The 13,199-nt window shown below is 41.9% G+C and overlaps 1 protein-coding gene across 1 annotated transcript in view; it reads left to right on the top strand.

The window, feature by feature from the left end:
• Nucleotides 1-288: 288 nt before the first annotated feature.
• The window catches only part of nkd1 (NKD inhibitor of WNT signaling pathway 1), a 33,848-nt gene continuing 20,937 nt past the window's right edge, over nt 289-13,199 (top strand). The window contains exons 1-3 of the mRNA XM_075464882.1: nt 289-403; nt 516-548; nt 769-908. Coding sequence (XP_075320997.1) covers nt 379-403; nt 516-548; nt 769-908 — 198 coding nt within the window. The 5' untranslated portion in view covers nt 289-378. The remainder of the gene's footprint in view (nt 404-515; nt 549-768; nt 909-13,199) is intronic.

Raw genomic sequence — 13,199 nt, 5'->3', positions numbered from 1 at the left:
AAATTTTGAATTCGATATTCACTATCCGCTGGATATTCAAAACTTTAAAGATATGAGTTTAATTTTTCGGCTTTAAATTCTTAAGGATGTCGTATCGTAATAGGCTAATGCTTACTTTACTACTCATCGATTCCTCGTGTTTTACTCTGAAGGCCTGGAGAGGAAGTCAGCCTGCCTGCTGTACTCCGTTAGTCTCGTAGATGGCGGCGCTGTGGATCAAAGGCTCGCGTGCCTCCCCAGTCGCGCGCTCTTGTACTGAGTGTAGTCTGCTCTCGGTCTCCACGGACGCTCCTCTGTCTGGATATCGTTGCCTGTCTCTTTTGTTTCCTTGGATTATATTCATCTGATGGTTTTTTAACTCCAACTCGATGTATAGAAATGGGTAAACTGCACTCGAAACATGGTAAGATTTTTTTTTTATTCCTAAGAGAAAATCACAGCTGTAGTCATTTTCATCAGTGTTGCGATACTTTCTAGTAACACATTCATTGTGTCTTTTCTTTCAATCCTTAAAGCCGCTATTTGTAAACCGAGGGAGAGTCCAGAAGGTAAGCACTTTTATCCTGTGTCTTTTCCTCCTTTGCGTGATGCACTGTACTATTTTCTAAGAATTTTAAGTCAGTTTGTGAACAGCAGGGCAGTTTCCACACTCATTAGAGTAGCTTCACAGCGGAGAGTCCGACTCTCTGAAGAAGGACGCATTTTAGAAAACACGTTGTCAGAGAAGATATAGTTTTCGGCTGCTAATATTGCTCTTCTGTGTTTCAGGCGACAGTTTTGTAGTCAATGCCTGTTTGGCGAGAAAGGGAATCGACGACTGGCTCGTGAAGCAGAAATACTACTGCACGAGCTCTCGCCTCGAGCAACAGAACTGTCACCTCAAGAATAACTGCGGGTTGACTGCACGGGTGAGTAAAGACTGGACGTGTTCCAGGGCAAAGTCTCATATTCCTTTTGAGTTCGAAGTGTTGTTTTATTACTTCGACGTGCTCGTGCGCGCATTTTTAAGCACAGCGTTTTGCGGCAGTTTTAGAAATTGCGCTCAATTACTACTTAAGCACGAGGCTACATTTACGCTTCGGTTTACGTCGTCCTTTGCCGATGTTTCAAAGTGTTCTCAAACTTTCCTAAATCCCCGTTGATGGATAGACCTTTTTGAGGCACGATGGCGAGGAAAGTAACCCATACACGTTGGTTGAACATAGTGATGAAAAGTTTCTGATTTCAGACTTAACAATCAGCTCGTCTTCCAGTCGCCAATGCAAGTTGTAAAATTGCTCGTTTGTGCCTGTTACACTCTTAATTTTGTGGTTCCATTTTGAAACAATGAATTTTAATGCTGCTTTGGCTGAGTTTGCATCTACTCCTGCAGGGGACATAGTTTATATAAGCCTGTTTTACTCGTCTGAGTTTTTTTCCCGACCCCCCCTTTGTAATTTAAGTTACAATAGAAGTTGAAAAGCTTTGCTGAGTGACAATCTGGTGACAAGTGTGCATTGTAAAAGCTGGGGAGAGATGTTGGAGGTCATGCTTGTTTTGTATTTTGGCAGTGCAGTTAAAATTGTGCTGTTGTTGTCAAGTGGGGAAATCCTTTGGAATTGCTTCAGAGGATCCTTTAAGCCTCTTTGGTTAGAGATGCCTTCCTCAAAGGCAGCATGTTTGAGGAACCGGAGCCCATCAAGAAAAAAAAAAGGGAAATCAGCTCCTCCACCCACGACTCAGACATTTCAAGCAGGAATGCTATTTACTGAACGTTGTCCAAGATTCAGGATCTATTTTATTTTGAACACACTGGGGCACCCATTGTGATATTCTGTTGTGATGTCATATGGCACTATTTTCCCTTTAAAACACTTGACAATTCATTTGGTTTGTGACTAAGAATTTACCTGTCATTGACGTTTAACTGCATGATGTAGTAAACACATTTTTTTTTTCATTGTACCTTTGCTGCTCATTTGCTTATTATGATGAATCTTATACTCTTGTAGCACGCTGCAGTTCTTGAGTAAAGGTCATGTTTTACGGTACGTTTAAACTGATTAACACACAAGTGGGACAGAATTACACTTGCTGGGTTGAATTCTTGCCTCCGATATGAGGAAGTAATGGCATTCCGGAGAACAGATGGCAAAAAAGAAAAAGGGTTGATGACTTAGAGAACAAAAATGAAAAGTCTGGTCTAAAGTTAAGAGCAGTTTTTTCTTCGGCATTATGATGGTTTTGAAAGCTTTTTCATTTAGTTCTTTAAGATGGATCTTCATTGAGTGTTGGGAGCTAATCCTGATGTGTGTCCAAAGTTGCAGAAACCGCAGCACCTAATGCTGTTCGTTTTTTTTAGGGATCGCTTTAAGTGAAAGACCTGGATCTGTATTTCTTTTCCAGAGCATGGAGATAATGCCGCAGCAGCAACGCAATTCCAGTGACATTGTTGCTTATGTATTTTGTAGGGTTCATACGCTTTGGGCAATTTAAGCATTTAAAACCACATTATTACCATGCAATTACCATAAATTATCACTACAAAAACAAACACTCACTACTTTGTTCTTTATATATTCACATCCTTCTTTTCCCAACAACGGTTTTGGACCAGGACGGAGGGGCCCCTGCAGAAAGGGTTGGATGTTTTTGAACAATTTGATGTTAGCATGGTGCAGCTTGTACAAATAATTTGAGTCTGGGCGCCGAAGTTGAAAGCATTTGCGTGGCATTTAAGGCTAAGAATGTGCTTCTGTAGCTTGTTTCTGTTCCGCCATCGCTTTCCCCGACACCTTGATAAAATCTTCGCTTTAGTCTTGAAATCAGGCAGATGTAACAAGGTTTAAAAGTGCTTTCTGGAGTTTATTGATATTTAATGTTTCTGCCTTTGTTCACATCGGAGCTGTTACGAAGAGCTACTCGAAGGGTCAGAGGTCCCAGCATTTCCGGAGCATTGAGTGAACAATTTCACATAGGAAACTCACTTTTCTTTACTAAATGATCCAAAATATTCACGCTATTTGCTTACTGAGAAGGAAGTTTAAAAGCTTCATCCACCCATGTGCTCTCAGACTCAAAAGCTAAGCTCTCATATGAGAGAATGTCTACTCTTAAGCTTTAAAAATTGTCTCTGTTGTAAAGAATACCTGGTGAGATAGTTATTTATAGATGCTGTTCTTTAAGCTCCCCTCCCAGCTGAACCAGGGTCCAGGAGAATGTGGGTCGGGTGTCAACAGCAGGGAGTCCACACTTGAAATTCTTTTGATCCGATCTCAGCCACATCGTAATCCCAATGGGAACAATGCACATTTCAAAAAAGTTCTTGTTGTGAGGCAATGCTCACATTAGCAGCTTGATGGCATTATCGGTTTAACTTGAAGCTGAGTACGCAGAGATACACAGACGCTTGTGGGTGCACTCAAAGACTTTTTCATGTTTTGACGCAGGCTGTGTACCCATTCATGAGTTCTGTGGTCAGATGCTTGCTGGACAGCGAGTGAGTGGTGTGGGCAGGTGGATCTGCGGTTCTCAAAGTATGAGATCCAGGTCATGTGAGCCTCAGCACACTTTCTCCCCAGCGTACAGCATAGCGTCCACACCCACCCATAAATCTGTTATGTTATTTGCAGCCTGTGGAAATCTCTTACTGACATAGACATAGATAGGGCTGAAGATTTTCACAACATAAGACTTGGAAGTTCAAATTGTTGGAGGCTAGTTTACTAGGTTGCTTCACTTTGCCTTGATTGTTAGATGTCAAGACTAACGTCAGAAATACTCTGTTTAATGGCTCTCCTCACAAGTCATCTACCCCCCCTTCCCCTTCCCTTCCCCCCTTTTGGTTCTGCCCTCTTATCCTTTCTCTTTCTCCCGCCCTATTCCCCATCTGTTTGTTGCGTTTACCCTGTGGCCCCGTGTTGGTTGAGGTTAATGAAATGAGACTGCATTTGAAGTGAGCGATTCAGGGAGGTGTTTGTAGTGACACCAATGGCTCCTCCTTCTCTTTAAAACCCTCCATGTCCACTTTTCCCAAGCTGCTGCTGCTTTTGCCATTCCAAAGCGTAGATTTTCTTCTTCAACAGAACTTCCATCTGTTTGTATAGAGTGCAGACAAAAAGCTAAGGTACATGTGACGACAGAATGCAACTCCAAAGTGAATCACAGTTGAACTTCTGCCCCTAATGCCCCTGTTTCACAGTTGGTTGCATGGTCTTTGATTCTTCTTTTTTCTCTCTTATTCTTTTAGCTTTTTTAAAGTATAAAGGCTTTTTGGACATTGGCCCCCCAGCCTCCAAGTCTGCTAAAAGACATGGCAGGTTTTGCGCCCCTTCGTTTTTTGCTTCTGCTGTTGTGCTTTTTCTTTCTTGGTTGTTTTCACAAAGCGAGGGCCCTTGTCTGGAAGCTGAAAGCACCCTTCAAATGCAGACTCCTCTTCCTCTCTCCTCCTTTCTGTCCTCACCCTGTGCATTTTCTTTTCCCACCGGCTGGACTCTTGTGCATGCTGTGTGACGTATGCCCCACTCCCACCGGGCTCTACCCCCTCTGCGGTCCCAAGGGACCGAGGCCCTGTTGTTGCTCTTTGAAGAGGCTGGGAGAAAAGTTTGGAGCCACACTCTAAAGAGAAGAAAAGCTCAGTCTTTGGGAGGAGGGGTAGCACCTGGCCATAGAGGGGCTCTGTTATTTATTTTTTTCCCCTTTCTTTTTTTTTTTACTCATGAGAAGACGTGTTGGAGGTCTTGGGCTGACATCAGTGTAGCTGGCGGACTGGGAGGTTCCTAGATGTGGAGGTGGCTTTCATGTCACATCAGGCATTGTATGTCACATAGGTCATTTAAAGCTGGCGGAGTTTCTCCTGCGTGACAAAGCGGAGCTGATAACTGACAGTTGTTGTGAATGGCGTCTTCTGTGAAAGATTGATAGAGTAGATAAAGCTCTGGGGACATGCAGACATTTGATCAGCACTATCCACCTTTCCTGTTTTGTTAAAGCCAAAGCATCTCCTCCTCTGCTCTCTGTATAGTTGACACTGGCTATTACATTTCACATACCAGTTTCTTAAGTGATACAGGACTGTAGTTGTAGAAGTCTCTTAACATGCTTTAGTCATCAGCTGTCACTGTAGGTGTAATCCGAAATAAACGTGCATTTGGCACATTGATAGTCTAAGTGGAATGATTATATTTGTGCATGGCTGTTCATGCAAGTGTGCAATATGTCTGGAGTCAGCTGTCCAGATGCACTCCAGAGATCAAAGGCTTCTTTGGGAATGCGCTCTGAATCTCAGGGGATTAGCTGCAGAGATTGTGCTTTGTTTCCCCAAATATATGCTCAGTTTGGAGCAACGGATAGCTGTTGATCAAAGTGTCTCTCTGGCTGGAGGGTTTTGTTGCACACTTGAGGGTGGCGTTTCACATCTCCTAAAGAAACGATAGATTTTTTTCTGCTCTTCGATTCTGGAACTGGTCTGGTTTTTTTACGTTTGTATTTTCTTTGCCATTTATGACGTGATTAAGTTAAAAAGGAGAACAAATTAAGCTTAAAATATTTAGACTGACGGATAATTGCCAGTTTCATGCAGTCAGTGTGATAGATCAAAGACTTTTGAGGGTTAGAATCCCTTGAACACGAAGCTAATGTACCGCTTCCACCCACTAACATCGGACTCTTGTGCTTGGTGGGAAAGTTGCTGGTATTAATTGGTTCCATCTCTGATTTGCAATGATGTAAATGTGACATGCAGTTATACTCGCAAGATATATGCACCTTTTTTGTCAAATATATCTATTGTGCACTAATTTAGGTGTAAAATAATAAATGGTTGCGCAATTTGGAGTGACGGGAAGAGAAAGAAATCTTCATAGTTGGGCATTACTTTGTTTCCAATTACTAGATATTCTGAAAAAGCTGTTCAGTCAGACTCTACTTTACACTGTTGGTATTCAGACTTTTGAAAGTGAGTTTTGAACACTGAAATAAAAGAACAATCTAGAATCATGAGTGAAAGAATAGGCTGTCAGTGACAGAGAGGGCTGTGTGTGTGTGTGGGTTTGGGAGAAGTTCCTGGTGACTCGGGCCCCTGTGGCGGTTCTGGGCTTTCTGTGGGAGCTTAGTGCACATTTTAACCACCCACTTAAAAGGCTCCGCTAAAGTGGGTGTTTAAGTGTTTAAACCCTGAATAATTCTGTTGTTTGTTTATCGAGCTCCCCTGTGGGTTGCGCTCTGGCCCGTGCAGTAAGTGCAGAATAATTTCACTGAGCACTCACAGTGGCTCTCAATTTGGACAAGATCAACATCTGCATACAACTGCTGTCAAGCTCTCATGAGAATGTGCACATGCAAAGGAATGTGCATGTACATGAGCGTGCCATGCAGCATGGAGGCACTCTCAAATGTACACGTGTTACCCATGTGTTTTTCTTCTATTATGTGAATCCATTTATCACTGCCAACAGAATCCCAATGTGATTCCTTTCCTTTTGTGTATTTTACAAACTGGATCTAGGGAACCACCAGTGATGGACTCCACAACCTCCATAAGCCCTGTTGGTGTATTTATCCTCCTTGTGTTTGCGTGCTTTGGTGACCAGGGCTCCAAGGCCACCTGAGGTGGAGGGAATGGAGGAAGTGAATTTAGGTAAACAGAGGTTGGAGAGCATTGTGCCTCTCCCTGACGGAGGTTCCAGGGCTTTTCAGCTCTTCCTGTGGCGCCGGGCCTGGATGAGGTCTGGATTGTCTGTTAGGGGATGTTTTTAGTAGAGGGAAAGCTAAACACAAGATCGGCCCCGCTGAAAGGAAAGCTGTCCTCCCCTGGTGTGTTTATACTCCACAGGTGCTACAATCCAAAGAGGACCTCACCCTGTAGATTCTCAATGGAGCAGACCAGGCCTCTGATCTCTAAAGGGACATTTACCCTGTCTGTCAAACCCACCATTCCCTCACCTAAGTTAATGCTTGATTAGAAAAAGGAAAAAAAGCCTTTAAAGAAGGTTTCTTAAGACTTTTTGGGACAATTGTGTAACTTTAAAGCGGTCTAAAAGCTCACAAGGTTAGTATAGTTTTGCTTTAGGTCTGAGAATTGGATTACAAGTGTGTTCAGCATATTTACATCAATATTTAATGTCGCTTTTCAATTTTGTAAACATTTGCCTGTCTTTGAGGCTTACACAAATCATATTGCATTTAATTTGACCCCCCTCGCTATGGTTTTGGGGCATCTTGTGTGCTATTAACCCATTGACGCCGGATGTTGCGTAGCGCAACATTGTGCCTAACGCCGGTTGTTGCGTTGCGCAACATGGTCCCTAACGCCGGTTGTTGCGTAGCGCAACATTGTTCATTTATCATTATTTTCAAGGCGCATGTAATGCACAATGATTGGTATTTGTTTGGAGAGGATGAGGACGAGGACGAGGAATTTTTTGGCTTTCAAGTAGACTGGCAGTCCGCTGGATTTCGCCCCCGACGTCAACAAAAGTTTACTCGTACACCGGGGCTGAAGGTGCCAATATCTGAAGATGCAAGTCCTTTAGATGTGTTCTCGCATATTTTCACTGATGAAGTTTGGGATATGTTGGTGACACAGAAAAACTTATATGCGGATCAGGCGCGCGGCCACACACCACCCAACTCGAAGTGGAGCCCCGTGTCAAAGCAGGAGATGAAATCTTTCATCGGTATCTGCCTAACTTTTGGAATAATCAAACTACCAACTCGCCGGGATTACTGGAGGCAGAGCAAGTGGCTGTATCAGACAAATGTCGCCCGAGTGATGGCACGAGATCGTTTTGACATGATCTGGAGGTAATTATTTATTCTTGCGCTTCATTCTGACGACTTCTCATTCTTATTTGAGTGGCGTTGCCCTTATGTAAAAAAAAAGAGAGAGCCCGGTGCGAATTACTGCAGTATAACTATGATGTTTTAGAAGTCGTGTCACTGAAGTATACAGTATAACTGCACAATGCAAGATATATTGCAGTTTCTTTTTATCATTCATTATTATTGCTGATATTATAATTTTGCAATGACGTCTCTATCATGGCCAGAAATGTAGCTGAAGTGGTGCCTACATTTACTACTAATACTAATAATAATAATGATGATAATAATAGTAATGATGATTAGTTATAGTATAGTAATAGTAGTATAATAAATAGCAGCATTGGGTATTATCCTGAATCATGTGTGTGTCTGTGTGTGTGTTTGTGTGTGTATTGACTCATCTTTTTCATTTTTTTTTAATGAAAATGTGTTGGTGTTAATGCTGAATGAACATGACGGAATAAAAGCAGAGAATTTAACCTTTAAAATGCAACTTATTTCATGTCTTTATGTGTTTCAGAGGCTGAGACTATTGAATTGTTCTTAAGTGTTTTCAATGAATTGTTTTTAGTTAAAAAAAACCTCAGGCATTGGGGACCTTTTCTAAAAACTGGCTTAGGCATTGAGCAGCTTTTTTTGCAGGTGCTTTAGGCGCCAATGGGTTAAGATATCACGTACATTGCAGACAAAGTACAACTGAGCTACGAAATTAAGAGGAAATTGTGAGTTATTTGACTATACTGAGCCATCGATGCTAAATGGACCCAACATAAAATACCTCAACTTCTTTTGAATAGGGTTTTCTTTTCTATAGTTGCATAGATGTCCTTTTCATGTTAACCTTTGTTTGAACATTGGTTGTAGAATTCAGTTGCTGTCTGTAACTGTATAACCTACTCCGCTGCAGGTTCATTATGGTGAGCAGTGACACAAGCCACTAATTCCAGTCAGCTATGAATAGAAATGTGCTTCTGGCACCGACACGCTTGTATATAGTAGTTGAAGCGTCTATTTTTGCTGCTATGTTTACTTGCTTAGTTGAAACACTCTCTGTAATTACAGGGATTTCAAGTCCACAGTTAAAAGGTCAGATGTGAGGGATGTTTTGAGGTAGTGGCTTGTGGCTGGCAGAAGGTCTGCTCCAAACATGGCCTGCATAAATGTGTGGGTGAGCGCATGGATTTGTGTGTGCACAGGCAGAGAGGAAGAATGTGGCCACCTTGGTGGGTAAGTCAGTCCCATCAGGGCAACGTGCACACGTCAGAGGTTTTTACAAGTGCCACCAACCACTATGAGCTCCGCTGTTGATTGCAGTGACAAGGGTCAGTAATTACCTCAGAAAAAATGTTAACGTCAGCTGTCATCTGGAGCAGTTTTTTTTTTTTTTATAAATCTGATCATCTTTTTTCTTTCTTTATTTTTTTGGGGCATTTTCTAATCCACGGTTCCGCTTTCACATGTATAGTGGCTGAATTAAGCTCACACTTCATGCAATAGGCACCAGCTGCAACTCCCAAAAAACGGGCTATATTAGATAATAACAAAAATCTTGATCTATTCTCTGCAGTTTGGCTTTAAATCTAACACACGGGTAGATAAGATAATAAGAAAAAAACCTGATAAAAGACAAGGCTGTGATTTTATACTTAGATGTCCCTTTGAAAAAACACTACAAACGTATGTACACACAGACAGTTAACGTATGAAATACATTTTTCTTATTACACGACGGAACACTGAGAAAACATCCAGTATCATGTGCTTAAGCTATTTAAGAGTGGGATCCTGAAGCTTTTGCTCCTGACATGACAAGTTAAAGAGCCGTATCTTCTCATTTGGCTTTGATAAAAGACTGAAGTGGCTGTCACTTTCTTTCTGCCCTCAAGGTAGACTTCCTGACTAAAACCCTGTTCCTCCCACACTTTGCAGCACTTGAGACTGGCGTCTGAAGCCACCCAGATGACTGAAGAACTGTCTCATCTCAAAGAGAGCTTTGACTAATTATTAAGACACTCTAGACACAGTCTAGCAGCGTAGCACAGACTGTGCACAGACTCTCAGACATTTAAGCATGGAAGGAGGCATGGAGCCAAACATTTGTCTTGACTATATAATCTATTATATTTATGCACCAATGACTGACAAACATGCACAAACTGTTAGGAGGGCAAAGTTTCGAAATCAAACACATTTCTTCTTCGGTGAGGGTGAAGTATCTAAGAGCCAAGCTGAGCAAACAAGCTTTTGAAGATGAGGTGTGTCATTTTTCAGAAATCAAAGAGGGCCATAATGTTGGGATTTGTTGCTCTTGACAGGTGGGGACCAGCTGTAAATCAAGACCAAGTGACAGGCAATATCTGTTCTCTTCTAAACAATAATTTTAATTGTGGAGTTCACTGGGGAATGTGATCAGAGGATCCTCTTCTAGCTCAGATGCAGTTTGATTAGCAAAAGGAAGACTCAAAACGACAGTAATTCACTTAAGAGCCTGACTAAAATATGATACATATATATATACTAGCTGATATTATAGTATTTTCCCCATGTTTTGAGTGGTTTGTTTAGTGGAACAGTTCCAAAATCAAAGCATCACAGTTGACCATGACTGTGTCTAAGCTGGTAAAGTGGTTGTCCTCCAAACGAATATTCGGCAATTCAGTCCCCAGTTTAACATTTTCCTTGGGCAAGACACTGAACCCAGCCTTGCTCCTGATATGTTCATCGGTTGTAACTGTCGAGAAAAAGCACTGCATACTGTATGTAGTTGTGGAGATTCACCTTGTTGCAGCTTCTACCTTCTTTATGCACTTAACCTGCCCAGGGACTGCAGATGGAAATTAGCTGCTAAGCTACAATCTGGTGCAGGTCATCTCTTTACTTTGTCATTAATGTACTTTGCACATGGTCCCTGACTAAATAAACTAAATAAACTAAACTAAACTTTAGATAGATCTTGTGAGAAAAAAGATTCTTGACACTAAAGGAAATTCTATATAAGGGATGTCTCCAAATGTTGAGCATATTGGAAAACGTAGTACTAAAAAAAATATTAGGTAAGAGATACCCAGCATTACATGGTGTCGCGCGGCACAACACCATGTAATGCATGTGAGCGATTAGAGTCTTGATCTTGACACCTTGTGTCCTCCCTTTACTTCCCTCAGCTTTGATAAATACTGTAGTGTGATAAATGTCAATTGCTGCGGTTACATGTTTTTCAAAAGCTAATAAAGGCTTTTACCTTGAGTAACAGGTAGTGCTTAGTGCCCCAGGCACTGACTGAGTTGTAAAAGCTTATCGTTGCAGGTGTAAAAGTTTTGTAAATGGGTCATTAAAGTGTTGGCCAACTTCACAAATGGAACACAAAAAAAAAAGTGAGAGGGGGGAGGGAGATTACTTCAGATCAGCATGTTTCTGAAGCACAAAGATGAGGGCTGTAAATCTCTGCTAATATTCCACTGAGCCTTTCAGGAGGCAGCCTTTGATGTGGGTGAGGTAATGTGACCAGCAGTGTTTGCAATGTTAATCTGACGTGGAGAAATGACTGGTGGCTGCGCGTTATCTTTCTACAAAGGGGATGCATCCAATTCCAGCTCATGCTGATCCTTTTAACAACAAAAAAAAATAACAAATGGAATTCAGATAGAATACTGCTGGTGAGCTTGTGTCTCTGCAGTCTGTTTCCCAGCAATAACCCTGGGTTAATGTGCTCATTCATAGAATTAGACTTGATATACGATACCCAGCACAAAGTTCTACTGAGCCACTCCTCCAGCCTCATTTTTGTGTATGTTTGTGTGATGAATCTCTGCATGACCTGTGTCATGAACTGGAGTTAACACGGTAAGCCCTCTGGCATGTGCAGCCTCCTCAAACCTTTTAAGCTTTATGTGTTGCTGACCATGCACACTTTAATCATAGAGCAGCTTCCTCCAACCTGCCTGGTGATGGATCCCAACTTCATGGCTATAATTTCCTTCTTGGGGTGCAGGAAGAGAGGCGGGTGTGCCGTGACTGAAGGGTGTCAGGCCTGGGGCCGCTGAGTCTGCAGGGAAGGTGTCTCTCTATGAAGCTGAGATGTCAAATTAAATGTTGGCTCCTATTAGCTGACAAAGCTTAAGGACATTAAAATGTCCTATCAATTATTTGTTGTCAATTCAGTTTAGGTATTGCACTTTATTGACGTGGCAGAAAAAAACGGTTGATTTTCAGGAAAAATGGTTTCCGGATTGTGATTTAAAGTTTGGTGTTGGAACCACTTTTTTTAGTCTTTTTTAAGTGGATTAAGCTTCTTGTCATGTTTCACAAACTGACCTTCTGATAAATTCCCGCAAAAATACAATATGCCAAGTATTCTGCAGGGTGCTTCCCATTTAAAGTGTCCATCAGATAGTATAAAGGGTGAGAGGCTCAACATCAAAAGATTTACAGTGTGTGACCTCTGGAAAGACTCTGAGTCTCTTATCAAAGGTATAAAATTGCGTTGTAAAACAGTGAAGATATAATTTCCTCTTGGCTGTTCAAACTGTTCAGGAGATGCGTGTTAGGCATTTGTTCAATGCGTTGTAAAACTCTGACATTTTTTTGACATTTTACCCAAGCATCTGTTCTTCAGTTCTAAAGGAGCAAATTCAAGAGTGCCTGAGTGGATAATGTGATGATGAGCCAGATAGTACCTTTGAAAAAAAGAAAAAGGAAAAAACAGTTTATCTTGTTTTGCTGGAGAGAAATGCACTGATTCACTTGGCATGGCTCTTAGTGTGAAGATGTTGTCTGAAAATTGTCTCCATCCTCTTTTCCCCCGTAAAGGGACCAGCTCACGTCAGCTTTGCAATACTATATGATTATCTGAGATCTTTATTTCATGTGTGAAAACTGATCCTCTTTGAAGCCTCAGTGCAGCGCTGCGCTACCTCACATCAACACCCTTTATCTTGGCTCGATCTCGGGGCGTCATGTTTTACTGCGACGTGGCGCTTTGAATGGGCCTGCTTATTGTTGCTGGAAGGTGAGGAGTACTCCAGCATTAAGAACTGGAAGGAAAGCCTGGAGCCAGGTCCAAACTGCTGCTTCATGATAACCTGTGGTCAGGTTTTCCTCCTCTTGCCGCACCACCACCCTTACCACACACTGCAGGATAGGCACTTCTCCAGATTCCAAGAGTTGTGCTGCTCAGTCCTTTGAAATTGCCTCCGGTGTATCTCAGTTTACTCCTTGGTATGAGGGGAGGGGGTATTTCCTCTCCTGAGAACTTGTGCGAGTAACACTACACCTATAAGCTAATTTGCAGCTCTAAAACTAATAAGAGGTAGTTTTTTTCTTGTTCTTTTACTTCTTAGTTTTCAACACTGGGTCCCTGCATGCACTGGGGCTTTTTGAAAATTCCCATGCTTTGC

This window comes from Odontesthes bonariensis, chromosome 1 (genome assembly GCF_027942865.1).
Source record: "Odontesthes bonariensis isolate fOdoBon6 chromosome 1, fOdoBon6.hap1, whole genome shotgun sequence".
In the NCBI taxonomy this organism is placed as follows: Eukaryota; Metazoa; Chordata; class Actinopteri; order Atheriniformes; family Atherinopsidae; genus Odontesthes; species Odontesthes bonariensis.
Note: the sequence above shows the minus strand (reverse complement) of the source record. Positions and strands in the feature narration are given on the sequence as shown.